We start from the raw sequence: 20,281 nt of genomic DNA on the forward strand, positions 1-20,281 counted from the left end.
AAGTTAAATCGGCCATGAAAAAATGGTTAATTCAGATGAAACAATTTAAACGAAACTCCAAAAAAAACCCCGACAATCAATAGAAACCAATCAAAATCCCGAATACAAAAAAAAGGCCAATTCATTAACCCTATCAAATGATTAAAACTAATCACCAGTAGCTTTTTTACCATCTTAATTGTTTCAATCTAATTATAAACACTTTGACTTGTCTACTTTTAATCTCATCAGATTAAACGATTAATTTGATCCGAATGATAATCCTGATCCAAGAAAATGAGGAGACATTTTTTTTTGCTGGAAAATATATCATCTTAATTGGTTGTTTTATCCCATTCCATTAATTACCATAAGATTGAGTTGGTTAACAATCAATGAACAATCAACTAATTGTGATTCTTTACAGAAAAACAAATGTTGATCAATTGTTTTCAAATGGAAATTACATTCTAAAGTTAATTGCTTAATCCATTGAATAGTTAATTCAATGGATTATTTAAGATTAATAGAAGTGAAAAAAAGAAAAATAATCAATTTAATTATCAACAATCAACGAAATTAATTACTGGAAATTCATGATTATGTATCCAAGGTGTTTTCTAACTTTTAATCAAACAAATCAACGATTAAACCAATAAGACGATTGTAAAACTGATTAACTGAAGGTTGTTAAAGTATTTGAGGTAATTTAATGGAAATTTGTTAATTAATTCCAAATTAATTAATTGTTGAAAGAAAAGAAAATTTCTCAGCTGATTCTTGATTTTCGCGGGTAAAAGTCAATCATATGTTTAGACTTTTTTTTCAGTTTTTTTGTTGTTTCTGTTTTGTCACTTTAGACTTGAACCGATTATCTCAATCTAATTGATTGTAATTAATTAAATTTCCCATTTCTTTTTGTGATAATTAAGTTTCCTAATTATGACAGATCCTTCCAATTGCCCCGTTTGCTTGGGTAAACCAAATATTCCCATAGTATTGGGATGTAATCATGTTTTCTGTTACTTGTGTCTAAAAGGATCTTCAACCTCTCATATGAATTGTCCCATTTGTCGTCAGGTAATTTAATTGATTGTTAATCAATTTCAATCATTTCCAACATGTCGATGGCCAATTGACAATCTTTTAATTACCCTCAAAACGATGAGAATGTCTATAATTCTTACCCTTTAGAATTGGTGACATTTTTTTTCTCTCCTTGTTTCTTTGTTGTTTCTAACAAAATTGTCTTCTCTTTCAGCCTTATCCAAGTTCCGTATTCATTGCTCCTGATTTGAAGCAAAAATCAATCCAATTATCGGCTAAATCGGCAAAGTGGAGTTACCAAGGTCGAAATGGTTATTGGCTATTTGATAGAATCACAAATGGCTACATGGAGAATGCCTATCAAAATAAGAGACCCATTTGTGAAGTGTTAATTGCTGGGTATGTTGTTTACAATTGCAATTGATTTGTCAACTCAATTAACTTGTTTTCTAATTTTCCAACTACAGTAATACTTATGTAATTGATTTCACGAAAATGATTCAATTTCGTAAAGATATTCCTGGTAAACGAAGACACATCAAAAGGAGCATTGATCTAGATAGGAAAGAGATCAAAGGAATCGCTGGTGTTTCTCAGAGATTATTGAAAGTGAAATTAAAACGAAAACGATTAGCTAATTGTGATTCTGGTGAAGGTACAAGTTCAATCAGTCAACAACAACAGCAACAGGAACAACAATCAGACAATGATAATCTATTAGATGATCAAGACTCACAATCAAATCTACCCTCAGGAATTACAATCAAAAGGGAAAAAGTTGACGATGTTGATTCTTTACCATTACCAATGGTTGATTCAGTTTCGTTATTAAATCAAATTAAGGAAGAAATAATCGATAATTGTGATGAAATTGTTAAAGTTAAAGAGGAACCTGAATGGTAATTAAGTTAGCAAACACACTGATTGTTTACAATTAGAGTTTATTTACCATCATCTTTGTACGTGTTAATATTGATTAGGTTTAACTTTATTGATTTATTGATTGTTTTCCTCATCTAATTAATCAACATCAACACTTAAACCTGCAACTGTGTTAATTAACTGTATCATAATGTAAACTATTAATATTATCATACTCATTCACTGCCGTCTCCTGGATGTAATGAATTTAAATTCATAATATGGCGCAATTAACATGACAATTAACCGTTAATTGTTGTACACTCAAACACATAACCATTGATTTCATTTATTTTGTAAATATATTTAAATCAGAATCATTTGTTATTTTGTTATTAACAACAATCTATATTAATTGTGACCTTTAATTCAATGAATTCATCTTGATTGTTGATATAGAGAGAAACAAAATTAATAATCAATCATTAAAAAGTAATTTAAATTTATTGATCATGATTAACACGCTTATTGACTGGTGTTTAATTTGATTACAACATTTGATCAACTTTTGATTTATCAGAAACAGTTAATTGTGATTTACAAAACAATTGACATTTTACAATTTATGCTAATCAATTGAGTGATTGTGATTTATGATCTGACAATTTAGCGTTTTAATTGCTTTCATTGTTTTTTATAATTTATAATTTAAATTAAAAACCAGAGTTAAATTGTTAGTTAACCCACTGATTAAGTTTATCCAAAGTTTTTTTAATTGCTTCAATTTTCAACAATAACAATTGGATAGAATCAGATTGATTAAGATTGTCTCTAAATTGTTGACTATCGATGTCAAATTTGATTAATTAATAAAATAAATTGATGGCCAATTGGTAAATCTGATTGTTACAAATTGATCAGTTACAATTAAATTGACCAAAGCCAATTAATTTTCAATTTTTGTTCCTCATAAACTAAATGGTTCATTTAGTCACAGCAATTAAAGTTAATTGTCAATCTTTTTTTCTAAAAGTGTCTAAATCTATTCACAATTGAATCAAATTAATATGAATGATAAAATTTTCATCTTATTGTTTTTCTTAATTGTTTGTTGCCTAATTAATCAATCACAATCAGCTCGTAAATGTCGTAAACCAGGAAAAAAATCAAGACAGCAATTGATTCAATAGAATCAAAAATTGAATCAAAAATTAACACAAATCAACAACAATTATGGAATCCAACTCAGTCATTAGCAATGAATCAACAATGGACCAATGGGTTTGGTCAACAATTAACTGGACTCAATCCAATTGTTTCATCAATCGAAAATCGGGTAAAAATCAATTGATAATTAAAATGAAATTTTTCCATTTCCACTAATCAATCATTTGTAATTTCTTTTTGAAAGGGAAACAACAATTTGCTAACTAACCCTTTCGGTATTCTGGTCAACCGACCTGCCGATTCATCGTCGACATCAGAGGTGGAAGTAAATGTGCCAGTGTCTTTTCCGAATCAAGGATTATCCTCATCATCAATCGTCGAAGCGATTGAACAACAATTTGCACCATGGAAAGAATCGACCTCTTCTTCGGCCTCATCATCAGCTCGAGGTTCGAGTGTTGACCTACAAGAGGTCGCAGCTTTTGAATTGAATAAAATGCTACAAAAAGCACAATCAGCTCAATGGAATTTACCGAAAATTCAGCAACAAGCAACTTTCTATTCTTCTTCGTCCTCTTCTTCCGCAACATCTTCTTCCTCCGAATCACAAGTTAAACTATTCTCACCAGAATCTTTATCCATGAAAGAATCTTCCAGTTCTGAATCTTCTTCTTCTGAAGCATCTGCAGAACCAGAGGTAAAAGTTACTCTCCCGAAATCTTTTTCTCATAAAGAATCTTCTTCGCCCTCTTCGTTGAAAGCTCAAGTGAATATACCTCAGTTTCCAACTACGAAAGCATCAACTTTTCGTCAACATCGTCAGCTTCCACAGCGAACAACCAACAAGAACAGTTTGTTCGTGAATTGGCTGATGCGATGAGTAAGCAACAACAATCGGTGTCTGTGAAAGCATCTGAATCTGTCGCATCTTCGAAAACTCCATCTTCCTCTTACAAAACATCCACAATTCCGTCTCATTCCGCCTCACCAGTAACTTCGCCTTCGAACCCCTCGCCTTCCATAAGCTTATCATTCTCTCCAAGAGCAACATTAGAATCTTCCTTTGATAAACCTTCGTCGTCGTCATTAGTAACTCAGACTAAACAATTGCCTTCGACGGCCTCATCTGTGTCTCCTAAAGTAACCTTGACTACGAAACCATCACCTCAGTCAACCCTTGAGACAAAAGCATCACCAGTACCTCATTCAAATTCATTGACATCTTCATTCCAATCTCCCTCTGCCTCTTCATCATCAGAAACTCATACTAAACAATTGCCTCCAATCATCTCATCAGTATCTTCACCGACAACTGAACCAACACAAGAGACACAGATCTCCGTTAAAGTTACGAAAGCTCCGTCAGAATCAACTAACAAACCTGAAAAATCCAAAATCACAATAACAGCATCTCCATCTTCTCATATCGACACTAAACCATCACAAATAACGGAACGAATTTCCCCAACATTAACAATCAAAACTCAAGGAAATACTTTGAATACCCAAAGTTCATCTTCTAAATCAGAAGAGGAAATAATTGTGCCAATATCTTTATCGACAGAAAAAGCTTCCTCTTCAAAATCTTCGCCATCAACCCGATCAGAGGAACATGAATTTCCATCTTGGAAGGCCACAGTTTCTTCATCGATATCAACTGGATCCCAGGCTAAGACTTTGAGTTACGATCAACAACAAGAACTCGCAGCTTTAGTATCAGCTCAGATTTCACAGAGTAAACAGTCAAGCCAAAATGGAGTGTGGACTTCAGCCCAAGCAGATCAACAGACTACATCTAATAAGCAACAAAAATCAGTTACACACGATTCGGTATCTTCATCTTTATCTTCAGTAACTCTTACGAAACCTTATTCGTCTCCTCTAGTAACTTTGACAGCAAAAGTATCACCAGTGTCTCATTCAGATTCATTAACATCATCATTCCAATCTCCCTCTTCATCACCAGAAACTCATACTAAACAATTACCTTCGACGGTCTCATCCTTGTCTTCACCGACAACTAAACCATCAAAAACAACGGAACAAATTTCCCCGACATCAAGTGCACCGGACTTTTCCTCGCCATCGATAACTTCTCGAGTTACTCAAATACGAATGAAAAGACCCCCAGATGGAACAGAATATAAAAAAGAATCAGATTATGTTAATCCGAATATTGTAATACCTAAACTCGAATTCTATCATAATGTACCTAACGAAGGCCAAGTTAATAATCAAAAAGTCAATTTGGAGTTTTCAGAAGAACAAGTTTCTCCGTCGATATCTACTCCTTCCTCAACCATTACATTGAGTTACGATCAACGACAAGAGATCGCAATTCAAGCATTAGCTCAGATGTTACAAAAAGAACAATCAAAATATTCTTCATCCTCTTCTTCAATAGAATCTTCTAAAATAAATGTTCCTTCACAAGAATCATCAACTCTTTCATCTTCTACTATATCAAAAGCTTCTCCAAACACTGAACCTCTTTCGGAACTTGTGTCAGATGAAACTGAATTTCCTTCTTTATCTCCTTCATCCGGATTTTCTTCCTCAACAGCGACTGAACCTTCGAACGAGGCTTCTTCCATAAGCTTATCATTCTCTCCAAGAGCAACATTAGAATCTTCCTTTGATAAACCTTCGTCGTCGTCATTAGTAACTCAGACTAAACAATTGCCTTCGACGGCCTCATCTGTGTCTCCTAAAGTAACCTTGACTACGAAACCATCACCTCAGTCAACCCTTGAGACAAAAGCATCACCAGTACCTCATTCAAATTCATTGACATCTTCATTCCAATCTCCCTCTGCCTCTTCATCATCAGAAACTCATACTAAACAATTGCCTCCAATCATCTCATCAGTATCTTCACCGACAACTGAACCAACACAAGAGACACAGATCTCCGTTAAAGTTACGAAAGCTCCGTCAGAATCAACTAACAAACCTGAAACATCTAAAATCACAATAACAGCATCTCCATCTTCTCATATCGACACTAAACCATCACAAATAACGGAACGAATTTCCCCGACACCAAGTTCATCGGAAGTTTCGAGTCCATCGATAACTTCTCGAGTTACTCAAATACGAATGAAAAGACCTCCAGATGGAACAGAATATAAAAAAGAATCTGATTATGTTAATCCGAACATTGTGATACCTAAACTTGAATTCTATCATAATGTACCTAACGAAGGCCAAGTTAATGATCAAAAAGTCAATTTGGAGTTTTCACGAGAACAAGTTTCTCCGTCGATATCCGTTCCTTCCTCAACCATTACATTCAGTTACGACCAACAACAAGAACTTGCAGCTCGAGCATTAGCTCAGAATTTACAAAAAGAACAATCAAACCAATGGAATAAACCAAATATCGACCAACAATCCGCTATGAGTTCGTCATCTTCTGCATCAGCATCTTCGACATCACAATCAGGTGCAACTTTTGATTCACCATTCAATTGGCCGCAAAAAGAGTTAATATCTTCTAAATCGTCTTCATCTGCATCCGCATCCGCTTCTTCAGAAGCTGAGATAGATACTCCATTTGGAAAAGTATTGAAAGACTCTTCCTCATCATCGGCATCAGCTGAATCTTCAGTTGGAGTATTGAACTACGACCAACAAGAACTTGCAGCTCGAGCATTAGCTCAGAATTTACAAAAAGAACAATCAAACCAATGGAATAAACCAAATACCGACCAACAATCCGCGATATATTCGTCCTCTTCTGCATCAGCATCTTCGACATCAGAATCAGGTGTAACTTTTGATTCACCAACCAATTGGCCTCAAAAAGAGTTAATATCTTCTAAATCGTCGTCATCTGCATCCGCATCCGCTTCTTTAGAAGCTGAGATGGATACTCCATTTGGAAAAGTATTAAAAGACTCATCTTCATCATCGGCATCAGCTGCATCTTCAGTTGGAGTATTGAGTTACGACCAACAACAAGAACTCGCGGCTCAAGCATTAGCTCAGAATTTCCAAAATAAAATGTCCAACCAAAATGGAATGGGGAATATACCCAATAATCAGCAGCCATTTACTAGTTATTCTTCGGCATCTTCTGCATCAGCATCCGCGAAATCAGAATCAGATGTAACTTTTGATTCGCCTAACAATTGGCCTCAGAAAGAGTTATTATCTTCTAAATCATCATCATCTGCGTCCTCGTCCTCTTCATCTAATTCTGAACTAATCTTCCCTGAATCATCCGTCCTGAAAGAATCAATTAAATCTGATTCTTCTGCTACAACATCTTCAGATAGTAAGGAAACAGTAAATCTCTCACAACAATGGCCTAAAAAGGTGTTAGCGTCTTCTAGATCGTCGTCGGCTGCGTCCGCATCATCTAAGTTAGAAGCTGAAGTTGATAGTCAGTTTGGAAAAGCATTGGAAGCCTCATCATTTGGATCAGGTGCATCTTCAGCCGGAGTATTGAGTTACGATCAACGACAAGAGTTCGCAATTCAAGCATTAGCTCAGATGTTACAAAAAGAACAATCAAATCAATGGAGTAAACCAAATAACGAGCAACAATCAACTATTTATTCAGCGTCTTCTGCTACAACATCTTCAGATAGTAAGGAAACAGTAAATCTCTCACAACAATGGCCTGAGAAGGAATTATTATCAACTAGATCATCGTCGGCTGCGTCTACATCCTCTTTGTCAGAAGCACAAGATGACACTCAGTATGGAAAAGCATTCAAAGATTCATCCGCATCATCAGCTTCAGTTGATTCTTCAGCTAAGACATCGAATTACGATCAGCAACAAGAACTTGCAGCTCAAGAATTAACTCAAAATTTACAAAAAGAACAATCAGCTATTTACTCGGCTTCTTCTGCTTCAGCGTCTTCTAAATCAGAATCGGATGTAATTTTTGATTCACCTACCAATTGGCCACAGAAAGAATCATCATCTTCTAAATCGACGTCATCTGCATCCTCTTCATCAAGTTCTGAATTAATCTTACCCAAATCTTTAGTCGTGCAAGAATCCGTTAAGACGGCTTCTTCTGCTGCAGCCTCTTCAGATACAAAAGAAACTGTAAATCTCTCACAACAATGGCCTGAGAAGGAATTATTATCGACTAGATCATCGTCATCTGCGTCCGCATCCGCTTCTTCAGAAGCTGAGATAGATACTCCATTTGGAAAAGTATTGAAGACTCTTCCTCATCATCGGCATCAGCTGAATCTTCAGTTGGGTATTGAACTACGACCAACAAGAACTTGCAGCTCGAGCATTAGCTCAGAATTTACAAAAAGAACAATCAAACCAATGGAATAAACCAAATACCGACCAACAATCCGCGATATATTCGTCCTCTTCTGCATCAGCATCTTCGACATCAGAATCAGGTGTAACTTTTGATTCACCAACCAATTGGCCTCAAAAAGAGTTAATATCTTCTAAATCGTCGTCATCTGCATCCGCATCCGCTTCTTTAGAAGCTGAGATGGATACTCCATTTGGAAAAGTATTGAAAGACTCTTCCTCATCATCGGCATCAGCTGAATCTTCAGTTGGAGTATTGAACTACGACCAACAAGAACTTGCAGCTCGAGCATTAGCTCAGAATTTACAAAAAGAACAATCAAACCAATGGAATAAACCAAATACCGACCAACAATCCGCGATATATTCGTCCTCTTCTGCATCAGCATCTTCGACATCAGAATCAGGTGTAACTTTTGATTCACCAACCAATTGGCCTCAAAAAGAGTTAATATCTTCTAAATCGTCGTCATCTGCATCCGCATCCGCTTCTTTAGAAGCTGAGATGGATACTCCATTTGGAAAAGTATTAAAAGACTCATCTTCATCATCGGCATCAGCTGCAGCTTCAGTTGGAGTATTGAGTTACGACCAACAACAAGAACTCGCGGCTCAAGCATTAGCTCAGAATTTCCAAAATAAAATGTCCAACCAAAATGGAATGGGGAATATACCCAATAATCAGCAGCCATTTACTAGTTATTCTTCGGCATCTTCTGCATCAGCATCCGCGAAATCAGAATCAGATGTAACTTTTGATTCGCCTAACAATTGGCCTCAGAAAGAGTTATTATCTTCTAAAGCGTCGTCGTCAGCAGCCGCATCCTCTTCGTCTAAAGCTGAATCACAATTTCCGTTTTGGAAGAATCAGTTTCATTACCTGAATCAGCTGAGAGATTGAGCACTAATCAAGCACAATTTCTCGCTGCTCTTGAATACTCCGAACTTTTGAAAAAAGCGCAATCAACTGCATCTTCTAGTGCAGAAGTTGGATTGACACCATTAATCTTTGCTCAAAAAGACGCATCAGCATCGTCGTCTTCTGCTGTACTACTTGATAAATTCGATATAAATCAACAACAAACACCTTCTTCTGCAATATCATCATCTCAAGATTCGCCGTCTTCAGCTGCATCTCACTCAGAATCACTTCAAAGTCCATTAACTTTGAGTCAAATCTTAAAGGACAGTTCGCATCTTCAGGGAATCACAATCGACTAATAACCAACGAAAACAATCAAACATTTGGACAAAGTCCATTCAATCCCTCGATCAGCTTCATCTCCAAAGGTAAATGTTCAAGGTAACCAGGATGATTCCTCGTCTCAAGCAGCTCAACGAAGATCACAGGATCAAAAACAAGTGAATTTATCTCAATCAGAATCAACAAGTTCGAGCTCATCCTCATCCTCGTCTTCATCTCAAATCCAATCAGTTCTAACTGCAGATCAACCTCAAGCAATTGAATCATCAAAATCAAAAATAAATAGCAAACAATCAGAACAAGATGAAACTTTAGCACTTGAAAAGAAATTAAATAATCAACAATTAGAAAGTTCATCATCAGCTGAGGCTAAATATCGAATCAAATCAGCGCATGAAGGTCAAGCCACGACTCACCATCGAACCAGTCAATCCTTGATGAATCTACTAAATGCTTTACGAAATCAATTAAAAGTAACCAATCAACAATTAACTGGCGATCAAACAGAAGACTTGATAATTTTACAATTAAGACGAGAAATATCACAATCGAGCACAATTGAACAGCTACAAAGAATATACAGAATAATGATTATTCAGCCACCAGAAATTCAACAAGCAATTAAATTACAAATGATTTTGAAAGCGGTTCAATTACAACAATCGCACAATGAACAATCAACAGCCGAGGAAATTGATTCAGTTCAAAGGCTAATTCTAAGTCTCATCGAACATGATGAATTCATGGAACATGGAACTGGACTTTTGGAAGAGATCACATCAGGAGTGGAAAGTGTGGTCAGTGATATTATCGGATGATAATCGATAATAACAATTAACTCTAATTGGAAAACTCCAATGGTCAACCTATTGAAAGAAAAAGAGAAAAAAAATTCCCGAACAATTTAAAATACAAAATTGAAACGAAACAATCAAATTATATTAATCATATTCTAACCATATAATGGAAACATAAATAAACATTAAAAATCTGATTAAATGTTGATTCCAAATTCATGGTGATTAAAGTTAATCGTTGAACAATTAAGATTGGAAATAATAAAAAACATTCAATTTTAATGTTAATCAATGTTAATTTGATTTAGGAACTGGTTGTTAATAACATTCAGACTCATTTAATTTAGTCCCGCTGGGAAATTGTAAGTTTGATTGAAAATAATTCTGTTTGTTAATTGTTATGATTTAAGCCCAACAGTCAAAAGGCTGGATTGTTGTTAATTGTTGATAATAAACGAATAATTTTTTTCTCTCTTTGTTAATCATGATAATAAATAAATTCTTACATCAATTGATCACAATCAATGGAATCAATGATTTTGTTCCTGGAAAATGAGTGATTAGTAAATCTAATTGTTATTGGATGTTCAATAATCTGGGAGCAATTAATTTACTTCTAAAATGATACCAGTGATAATTAAATGATTACAAGTGAATTTTTCATTTACAATTCTCTAATAATAATAATAATAGTTAATTACTGCTTAATTGTTGATTGTAATCATTGGGATTTGTAATTCTAATCGATGTTGTTGATCCAACAATTAGATGTTGAATCAATTTCTTGATAATTCAGTTCAATTCAGTTGATTTTAATTAAATGCTCGGATATCATATTATTGAAATTCTGAAAAAGTAAAATGAAAAATATGATAAATGCCCTAAGGCAAAGATGAGAGTCTTTGAGTTAACTAGTTTAACAAGTTTCTATCATAGTAATCATCTTGATCCTTAGGTCATTGGCTTTCCAAGTATTGACCAACAATTAAATGACCATTAGAAAAGACCATTGACCTAGAAAAGAAAAAATTTCTTCGTCGATTTAATTGTAAAGGTTAACCTAAATTCGGGCGATTTAATTGAAAACTTTTGAAGTTTGATCAAATTAACCAGTGATTATGATTGGAACTGAAGGTGAAGAGTGTCGGTAATTAGTTAAATTGTTAAAAATACTTTACAATTAACATCTAATTTGAATAGTTGGTGGGACGATTAAAGAAATGGACTGAAAATCAATCAGAAATTAAAGTTACACGGAACAATTGAATCAATTGGTTAGCAATGATTAAGATTTTCGGTGAAAATGAGATATTTAAATAATCTTGATGATAACAATAAAGAATTAATAGTTTCGTGATCATTTGTATATTTCGGTTTACTTTTCGGTCATGTCAAAGTTCATAAGTGGAACCAGGATCAACAAAAGAAACCAAAACGATTAGTTGTTAGTCATGAGAAGATGAAGATGTTAACGAACTGATAATTATAACAATAGACGAATACGGACTTTTTTCAATGTTTGAATTGACTATTTCATATAAGAATTCAAATTTAATCATCAACAATAGAGAAAGAGATTGAAAGAAAAGTACAGGTAAGAGTAAAAAAAAAAGTTCGGCGGCATCAGGATAGAAATTATTTCCAAATTCAGTTTTGATTGTGAACAAAAAAGATGAACATGAGATTGAGAGTGAAAATGATGATAAAAAGGTGAGAACTATTATTCAATTGAATCGTCAGACTTGATCAGTTAACTTGGCCTGATATCGGAGGAAATAGATGCTGATGGGAATTGTCAGTCATTCAAAATACATGCAATGACCTGTACCAGAGAGAGAGAGAGAGAGAGAGAGAGTAAATGAGTAATTTCAAGATGAATGAATAAGAATTAAGGTGATAAGAATTGTCCATCAATGGCTAGCGTGTTTTCTTACATCATTGTTAACCCTCAGCACGAGAATATTTTCCGTGCGATCTTTTTATCTCTCATTCTTTCCCAAGTAACCTGGAAATTTGAACAATAACAATTACGAGATGTCACAGTTAAGAACCGTTATTATGATTATCATCATCATCCCAGTGATTATTACAGTGATCGTAACAGAAAAGTTGAGCCCAATCAAGGAAGAAACTTTCGGCTTTTGACCATTTAACAAGTAGCCCGACATTTAAGGTCAATTCTCATACCGATGAATTAGTTTTTCCTTGGGAAAAGTTGCTAATTATACCATCATCATCTTCAGCATCATGAAAAACATCACGGGAAAACAACAGAATCATAATTATGTTAACTACCATAAACAATAAGAAAGCAAAGAATATGAAATAAAACTAAAGTCAAACAATTAAGTTGGAATTAGTTTCCAACATCAAAATTATCTAAACCTTTGAAAAGTTGAATCTTTTTGCTATTTAAACGTAAACACAATTAACGATCTTCCATCTAATCAATCGACTATTACATCGGATCAAAGAGCAATCAGTTTCATTACTCTTTACTTGGGATCATTTGGTTTTGATTATCTTCATCTTTTTGATTATAATCTACAAGTAACAATTTACGATAATCCATTGATCATGTACACAGGAAACAAAAATTAATCCATTGTAACAATTAACATGGATGATGATCAGGTCGTTACCATGTTGTTGTTCAGCTTACAATTAATAGTGTTTTCCCCAACTAACTGTAGATTCTGATTACGAATCCTAATTGTATCCATCCTCTGGTTAGTTTCCATTATTAATTGTAAATTATTAATAGAAAATCTCACATCCGATTGTTAATTAACTGATTGTTTCGCCGTGAATTGAAAATTGGTTGAAATAAGCTAACCAATGGGAGAAAAATATTATCAAAGTTATTGAGAAAAGAAAAAAACAATTAGTGGATATCTAAATATCTAATGATTCTAATTAAATGAAACAATTAAGAAAACAATCAAAACTAAATTGCTAATGAAAGAAATCAGAAAATCAAATCATCAATCTGAATGAAAACAAACCGATAACTTGTTATAATTAAGTATATTAATTACTAATCTCCATCAGGATTACTCACCTTTAAATCATTTTAAAGATGATGATTAACTAATTGTATCTTAATTGTGGTGTTAAAAAGGGAATTAAGAAAATACAATTAAAAAAAATTGATTCAGTTTGTGAATAGAAAACAAAAAATAAACTTACAAACATTTCATTCATTTTCAATCAACTGGTCAACTAATATATTTGATTAACCCACTTATAAGAACATGATTAACAGCTAATTAAAAAGGTGTGGTGAACAATTAACAAACAATACTAATAATTGTGAAAGGTAAAAACAGAAATGATTAAAATTAAAACGATTGATTAAGAAATGGGTTAACTTTTTAATCGGAAAATATTTTTGTCTCTTCACAAGATTAGGTGTGTAGACGAACCCTTAATGATTAAGATTTTAATTTACATTCTAATTGTTAATTAGATGAAATCTCTTGATTAGATGATAGTCTCTCTATCGGGTGACCTCTACTGATTATGATTTAACTGCAATCAATTGAAGTTAATTTGTTGTTTACCTTTAAAAGTAAATCTCCTAAACCATATTAGGATTTTGTAATCACTTTCACTTGCCATTTGAAATTAATTAAATTGTTAAGTGGTTGTGATTAAATTGTTGATGGCGGATCATCCTCACCATGATATGGATTAAGATGGAAATGATTTAATTTAATTGAGCAAAAAAAAACTTCAAAAGTGATGAGAAAATTATTCCAATCAAAGTGAACATCATTAATCTCCTTTATGGTTTTTACCTGAGATACTTGATGATGGTAAAAGTGTTTACCTTTCCAATGATTTAAACTAAATTAATTGTGGACAATTAAAGTACGACTACTAATTTAATCAGCCTACGCCTTCGTAATCAAGATAAATCCAATTGTGATACGAAAAAGGTTTAGATTGATACGGAGATTATTCATTAGACTGAAATGGTAATGTTACTGATTCTCAATTGTTACAATTAATTTTGATTCTTTTTCATCTCTTTTTTTTGTAGGTTACCATTCAGTGAATTAGTTACAATACAATTAAGCAGAAAATTATAACTATTGTAAAAATTAACGTTAATTTGTGAAAAGCTAACTGCAGTTGAAGAAGAGTTAACAATCAAACTTGACCTGTTCACAATTAACAATCAACATTAAATAGAGATAATGGTAATCAAGTTAATTGTTTTATTCGGGAAACTTTTGTTCATTGTTGATAGAAAAGGTTTATCATCTCATTGATAGCAAATTTTTCAATTGAAAAGATGAAAAGTTAATTGTAACAAATTGTTTTATTTGTATTAATAGTTAATAATAATAAGTAATCATATTTAGAGTAACTCAACGACATGATAATAAGAAAATTTTAATCAAAATCAATTCTTTCAATCTAAATAGTAGCAAACAATTTGATGATGTGTATGTGTGTGTTGGTTTAATTGTCGATTAACAATTAAACCATTTTCTAAGTGAGAATATGGTTAACATTAAAATCGAATCAATTGTGTTAATTTGATCAACTAAATGGAAAGAAAAATAAATTGCTCAATAGAATGAGAAAAGAAATGGTTGATTGTCAGGTAGATGGTTTTTCTTGAGGGGAACAAGTTTATTATCTCCTGGAATTAAAAGACAGAATTAAGAACTCATTCGCTAAAAATAGGGCGAGAAAAGCATTTTCCTCGGAACAATCTCACGAATGAAAACATTGGGAATTCAACATTACAGAAAAAGAGAAATTGAGAGAGAGAGAGAGCATAAGAAATAGAAGAAAAGAGATCAAAGATTTTCCATTTTATAAATTAGTTTAACTACTAAAAATGGTATCAATTGTAAATTTTGAATTTTCCTATTTTGTTTGAGAAAAGAAATTTGTTTTCACATTTGATTTAATCAATTGTATTTGACTAGGAATGTTGGTGTCAACTTCAAAGGCAAAGTTCCTTTGGTGGAGGGTTGATTGGAATATGAGGAAATGTAAATTTATCAGCCTTATATTGATTCAGTTCTTCGGGAGTGAGAGAGCTCATTATGCTATAAATACCACTATCATCATCGGAGAGATTCATTGAGATCTTGCCTTGGGTTGATTGTTGTTGAGGTAAATATGAGGTGATCATTTTTGGATCTCCATTATTGGTTGGCAACATTGAGGGAAACATCGGTGCTAATTGATTAGCAGCCATTGGCATAGGCATAGTTACTCCGTAATAAGGTGTTTGAACAGGAACAGTTAACATAGGCGTTGGGGTTAGATAGTATTGATTTTGAGCCTGTTGAGCTAAATGGGGCTGATATTGTTGATGAATTTGCTGAAGAGTCCGATTGAAACTAAACCCAGCTTGAGGCTCTAAAGGGTGAAGAAAGAAAGAAAGAAAGAAAGAAAGAAAGAAAGAAAGAAGAGAGAGAGAGAGAGAGAGAGAGAGATGATGATGATGATGATGAAGGAGAGAGATAGAGAGAGGATTAAAAGATGAATTGAGTTTTAAAAGCTTTCGATTCTTAAAAAATTTTCGATTAAGGTGTAGGATTAAGGAAAAATCTCTTACTTTGACTGGACTCAATCTCTTTAAGCTTTTGATTGAAGCTAAATCCAGCTGATTGTTGGTGGTGTTGGACTCCTGATCCAGAGGGGCCAGGATGTCCTCCGCTTTGACCTTGACCATGATGACCTACTTGGGTTTGCCTTTGATTGCTCGAGTGAGACTGATGATGATGATGCAGGGATGCAGATTGCATTTGTTGATGCCTTTGTTGTTGTTGCTGCTGTTGTTGATGTTGATGGTGACGTTGTTGTTGTTGAACTTGCTGCTGCTGTTGTTGCTGTTGTTGAACTTGCCAATATTGAACAGGTATGATACCATGTTGCTGTTGATGAGGATGATGGCTTTGATGAGCTAAACCATTTGTACCATTATTGGTATTGGCACCACCATTTCCTGAGTGTCCAGTATGACCATGTTGTGGTCTACTTTGATGGTTAAATGATTGTCCACAATTTGGCTGAAATTGCCTATCATACACCGAAGCAACATAATGATATTGGTCAGGCTTTTTAAGAGCAACCATTGGACCTCGTTGGTTATAACCCGATCCGATTCCGGTAACCACAGTAGCAACCGGGTTATTGATATAAGTTGACCCTGGGAATCGGTTTACATACTGTTCAGGATACCGTTGATTTTGATTGTTTGGATAATCTACTGAATAGAACAATAAAAGAGAAAATTTCCATTTAAATGGGAAATGATTTATTTGATCAGGTGATTAACGAAATAAAGATGTGAGAGCAACATTAAAAAAAAAGGGTAAGATCCAAAAGAGAAAGGGAAAGGTCATTTTCTCAAAGAAAACTTTCAACTTACCCCGATCAACATGCTCAAATCGACATCGATCACCGAATCTACAGAAGCCAGTTTGATAGTATTTGCAGACGACCATAATTGTCTCTTGAAAAATTGATGAATAATTGCAAATGAAAAGAGAAAAAGAGCTGAAAATGAGAAGTGAATGTGGAAGAGGTCAGAAAGGTAAATACAGGGTGTTGAGAAAAGTTTGTGAATATTCAACCTTGATGGTAGAAAAGGAGAGAGAAAAAGATGAAAAGAATCAACCCAATTCTATGCGCATACTAAAAAACAGATGATTTTCAAGCAGAAGAATCAAATTCGCTCACCTCTTACCTTTACCACTTATTTTGAGAATTAAGGTGGAAATGGTTAACATGAGAAAAGCACAAACATGAAGGAAAATTTCCAAAGAAATAGAAAAATAAAGCAAATCAGCAATTAAATAGAAAATAAAATTTTACTTACCAGAGGAAAAAAAAGGAAAATGTGAATTCGTCTCAACAATAACAAAAAAGCTCAACTTGAGATAAGAAAATGATTCTTGGCAAAGCAAAATCAGAAGAAAGAGAAGAGAAAATTTTAGATGATTTCTTAAAGCGAATTTCACCTCATAGGGAACCAATCGAACCTCTGACTGAGAACTGGATAAATGCAACACAAAGGGTTAATTGATTAAAGGTAAAAATAATTAGAACCCAATTGAAATTAATTATATTAATTTCATCTTTGAATAGACACAAAATTAAACTAATTAGAGTTTACTCAAGTATCGATTTCACACTCGATTTATTGGTTGAGAGAATAGAAAATCGAACATTTTGGTCGATCAATCGAAACGATCGACCAATGATGATCAATTTCTAAATCGATATTTGTTGTGGAAAATTTTTCTCGATTAATAGCAAATCGGATTCGTTGAAACTAATTATTAATGTAAAAATTGTTTTCAAGAGCAAGTTTATTCCAGCTCAGCTGTGACCCTAAAGGTCATCTCTACATGACTAAGCACCTCTCAAATGGTGCTTTCGAGAGGTCATGATATAAACCAAAGGTGAAAAGTGAGTTGATTCATTGAATATATAATATATATAATAGTTTACAATTGTTTCATAAGTAACATTCATTATTTTTACATCATTTTTTTTTGACCAATTGATTGGTTTTTGTTTTACAATTTAGGATAAGTTTGGGAATAAATTGATCCATTTACAATTGGATTGAAGTGCAGTAAAGAGCTCCCTTGGTCAACTGTTGGTTGTGTCCAAGAATCTAATTTCCTTATTAGACCTTGTTTGAGATAATCTGACGAATACAAATTATCCGACCTTCGAAAGGTTGATCTTTGTTGTCAAAAGAACAGGATATCCTTGTCAATCTCTCCTGTTTTCATGAGCGATCACCACTCCAATTAATCAACGAATTTCATATTTTATATAAAATCTTATGTTGGACCGAATCTCTTTATACTTTCTGACGAAGGTATCGGAGTTTAATGTTCTTGCCGTTTGGAATTGAAAGTCGGACAAGTTTCGTGAAAATCTTGATCACAAGGTGATAACAAATTTAAGAGACACTGTTAACCTTGTTACTTGGTATTGGTGTTGTTGTTGTTTGTGGTGGTGGTGGTGAATTAACACTGGCTCGATTATTATTATTGGTTGACTGAAATCTTGATTGTTGTTGATTAGTCGACGAAACTGTTAATGGTAATGGTAAAGGTTCACAGTTTTCAGATCCTGAAATGTTGGACGAAAAAGTAGAAGTAGAGTTTAAATTACAAGTAGGTGAAGTTAGTCGAGTTGAATTTAGATTTGAATTATAACAATTAGCACCAACTATTGTTGTTGAAGAAATGGTAGAAGTAGTAGTGGTGGGGGATGTGGATGTGGATGTCGATTTAGATGTGGTGGTGGTGGTTGAATTATTATAATTAATATTATTACAATCAGTGAAAGTGGAAGCTGATGAAGTAGAATTAGAATTAGAAGTAGAAGTTGTTGATTTAGTTGAGTTCCTTGATTCTAATAGGAGAGTCTCAACGCTTTGGGCTCTTTTCAATAGTCCATCACAATTATATCGATGATTGTGGTTATGATAGATGGATGAATGTTGATTTAAATGATGGTAATGATTATTTTTAATTGGCTGTTGTTCATGTTTTCTATAATTTCTCCCTGAAGATGAAGAGGATGAAGAAGAGGATGATGATGATGATGTAAAACCATTTATCGTCCGGGAACCTATGAGGCAACAAGAGTTTCGTTTCTCTTGCGCTATGGTTGGTGTTGGAGTAGAAGATGATGATTGAAATGTTTTCCCATTAATTGATCCTTTGTTAATATTATTATTAATTATACCAACACCCTCACTCTCACTCTCACCAACACCAACACCAACACCAAGACCACCATCAGGACTACCAATTACAACAGCACTTCCATTTAAGTCTATACCAGAATCAACACCATTGTGATTATTACCTTTGGTATGATTAGATTGTGAAGAGTAATGATTATGATTATGATTATGATTATGATTAATTTGATTATTGGTAGTGTTGTTATTGTGATTGTTTCGATGATGATTATTATTATTATTATTATTATTATTGCTTGTTAAATGATTATGTTGATGGTATTTAACATAATTAGGACCTTTACGAAGGCCATAATTGTTACCATTACAAGTACTATGGTGGAATAAGGGTGAAGATGAAGGTGAATCTCTATCGGCCAAATTTTCCAGAGAAGAACATCTTTTAACAACTGACCGGTGGTAACCATTGGTTCGAGTAGATGTTTGTAGACTGTATTGTAAAAATTTCGATCTCAATTTGTCCACAATTCCAGGTCCATATTGTAATTCATCTCCGTGTGTATCATCACCACAACTTCCACCATTAGAACAACCGCCAGATAAAAGTTCTAAAGAATCACAGTGAGCACAATTTTCCTTTGTTGTTGCTTTTACTTTAGAATCTTGTTGACCAGAAGAGTTTTTCTCTTCTTTTTGTAGAAAAGAATATTTTTAAATTGTTCAACTGATGGTGAAAATGCTGATTCTTTTCTATTCTTCTTCCGCCATCAACTTATCACAATAACAACAAATAACTTTAGGTTGATGACTGTTGATGGAAAACAATTTAAACGATGGAGTTGATTCTTGCAAAAGTTTATCATTAATTGTTGCCGATTCGCTTGTAAGGCCAAACATCATCTTTCTCCTTTCTCGTCAAACCAGCTTCTTTTTTCATTCGTCTCTACATTAATCATCTTCCGTCTCTCTCCAGATCTCGGATCTGATTCCATAAAGCGCTTCATGTTACCTCATCACCATTATCATCCACATCATCACATCAGCTAAAGGGTAATTATAACAAGAGGATTTATCATCCGTTTCCTTTGAACGGATTCAAATCATTTTATCTGCTTCATGATGTTTCTATTTTCGGGTGTTACTCTTATCACAATTAACACTCATTCCTTTATGATTGTTGTTGGTTCATTTTGATTTCTCTATAATCATCGCAATCGCAAATTCATTGAT

General features: G+C 33.7%; 4 protein-coding genes across 7 annotated transcripts; 2 read left to right on the plus strand and 2 right to left on the minus strand.

Moving 5' to 3' along the window:
- Window positions 1–811: 811 nt before the first annotated feature.
- LOC128386042 (E3 ubiquitin-protein ligase RNF146-A-like) lies at window positions 812–2,393 on the plus strand. Its single transcript, XM_053345003.1, has 3 exons — window positions 812–1,059; window positions 1,241–1,425; window positions 1,494–2,393. The coding sequence occupies exons 1-3, from the start codon at window positions 922–924 to the stop codon at window positions 1,927–1,929; spliced, it is 759 nt and encodes a 252-aa protein (XP_053200978.1). The 5' UTR covers window positions 812–921; the 3' UTR covers window positions 1,930–2,393.
- A 752-nt stretch (window positions 2,394–3,145) lies between these two features.
- Window positions 3,146–10,832, plus strand: LOC128386197 (pneumococcal serine-rich repeat protein-like). Its single transcript, XM_053345193.1, has 6 exons — window positions 3,146–3,223; window positions 3,299–3,597; window positions 3,789–8,229; window positions 8,285–9,219; window positions 9,330–9,538; window positions 9,605–10,832. Exons 1-6 carry the CDS (start codon window positions 3,146–3,148, stop codon window positions 10,369–10,371), a joined length of 6,729 nt encoding a protein of 2,242 aa, XP_053201168.1. The 3' UTR covers window positions 10,372–10,832.
- Window positions 10,833–14,973: 4,141 nt separating this feature from the next.
- Window positions 14,974–17,503, minus strand: LOC128386041 (GATA zinc finger domain-containing protein 10-like). 4 transcript variants are annotated; one of them, XM_053345002.1, is made up of 4 exons: window positions 17,201–17,503; window positions 16,751–16,834; window positions 15,935–16,585; window positions 14,974–15,735 (listed from the first exon to the last, which is right to left on the minus strand). In XM_053345002.1, the coding sequence occupies exons 2-4, from the start codon at window positions 16,824–16,826 to the stop codon at window positions 15,314–15,316; spliced, it is 1,149 nt and encodes a 382-aa protein (XP_053200977.1). In that variant the 5' UTR covers window positions 16,827–16,834; window positions 17,201–17,503; the 3' UTR covers window positions 14,974–15,313. The 4 variants fall into 4 exon arrangements, with proteins under 4 accessions (XP_053200977.1, XP_053200975.1, XP_053200976.1 ...); XM_053345000.1 differs by having other exon boundaries at window positions 15,935–16,588; XM_053345001.1 differs by having other exon boundaries at window positions 16,751–16,878.
- Window positions 17,504–18,224: 721 nt separating this feature from the next.
- LOC128386198 (uncharacterized protein DDB_G0271670-like) lies at window positions 18,225–20,215 on the minus strand. The gene is made up of 4 exons (XM_053345194.1): window positions 20,194–20,215; window positions 19,348–19,740; window positions 18,679–19,215; window positions 18,225–18,274 (listed from the first exon to the last, which is right to left on the minus strand). Exons 1-4 carry the CDS (start codon window positions 20,213–20,215, stop codon window positions 18,225–18,227), a joined length of 1,002 nt encoding a protein of 333 aa, XP_053201169.1.
- Between the last annotated feature and the right edge of the window lie 66 nt (window positions 20,216–20,281).

Source organism: Panonychus citri, unplaced genomic scaffold, assembly GCF_014898815.1.
Source record: "Panonychus citri isolate SS breed McGregor unplaced genomic scaffold, ASM1489881v1 Contig00063, whole genome shotgun sequence".
In the NCBI taxonomy this organism is placed as follows: domain Eukaryota; kingdom Metazoa; phylum Arthropoda; class Arachnida; order Trombidiformes; family Tetranychidae; genus Panonychus; species Panonychus citri.

Bases quoted from the DNA above. Each gene is read 5' to 3' on its own strand.
- LOC128386042 (XM_053345003.1), top strand. From the start codon at position 922: ATGACAGATCCTTCCAATTGCCCCGTTTGCTTGGGTAAACCAAATATT. The intron at 1,060-1,240 runs GTAATTTAATTG...CTTCTCTTTCAG, and splicing joins ATTGTCCCATTTGTCGTCAG to CCTTATCCAAGTTCCGTATT. The intron at 1,426-1,493 runs GTATGTTGTTTA...TTCCAACTACAG, and splicing joins TGTGAAGTGTTAATTGCTGG to TAATACTTATGTAATTGATT.
- LOC128386197 (XM_053345193.1), top strand. From the start codon at position 3,146: ATGAATCAACAATGGACCAATGGGTTTGGTCAACAATTAACTGGACTC. The intron at 3,598-3,788 runs GCAACAAGCAAC...TTTCTCATAAAG, and splicing joins TGGAATTTACCGAAAATTCA to AATCTTCTTCGCCCTCTTCG. The intron at 9,539-9,604 runs GTTCGCATCTTC...ATTTGGACAAAG, and splicing joins GAGTCAAATCTTAAAGGACA to TCCATTCAATCCCTCGATCA.
- LOC128386041 (XM_053345000.1), bottom strand. From the start codon at position 16,826: ATGGTCGTCTGCAAATACTATCAAACTGGCTTCTGTAGATTCGGTGAT. The intron at 16,589-16,750 runs GTAAGTTGAAAG...TGTTCTATTCAG, and splicing joins ATTTGAGCATGTTGATCGGG to TAGATTATCCAAACAATCAA. The intron at 15,736-15,934 runs GTAAGAGATTTT...TTCACCCTTTAG, and splicing joins AGAGATTGAGTCCAGTCAAA to AGCCTCAAGCTGGGTTTAGT.
- LOC128386198 (XM_053345194.1), bottom strand. From the start codon at position 20,215: ATGAGTGTTAATTGTGATAAGA. The intron at 19,741-20,193 runs GTAACACCCGAA...TTCTACAAAAAG, and splicing joins GAGTGTTAATTGTGATAAGA to AAGAGAAAAACTCTTCTGGT. The intron at 19,216-19,347 runs GCAATAATAATA...ATCATACCAAAG, and splicing joins TCAACATAATCATTTAACAA to GTAATAATCACAATGGTGTT.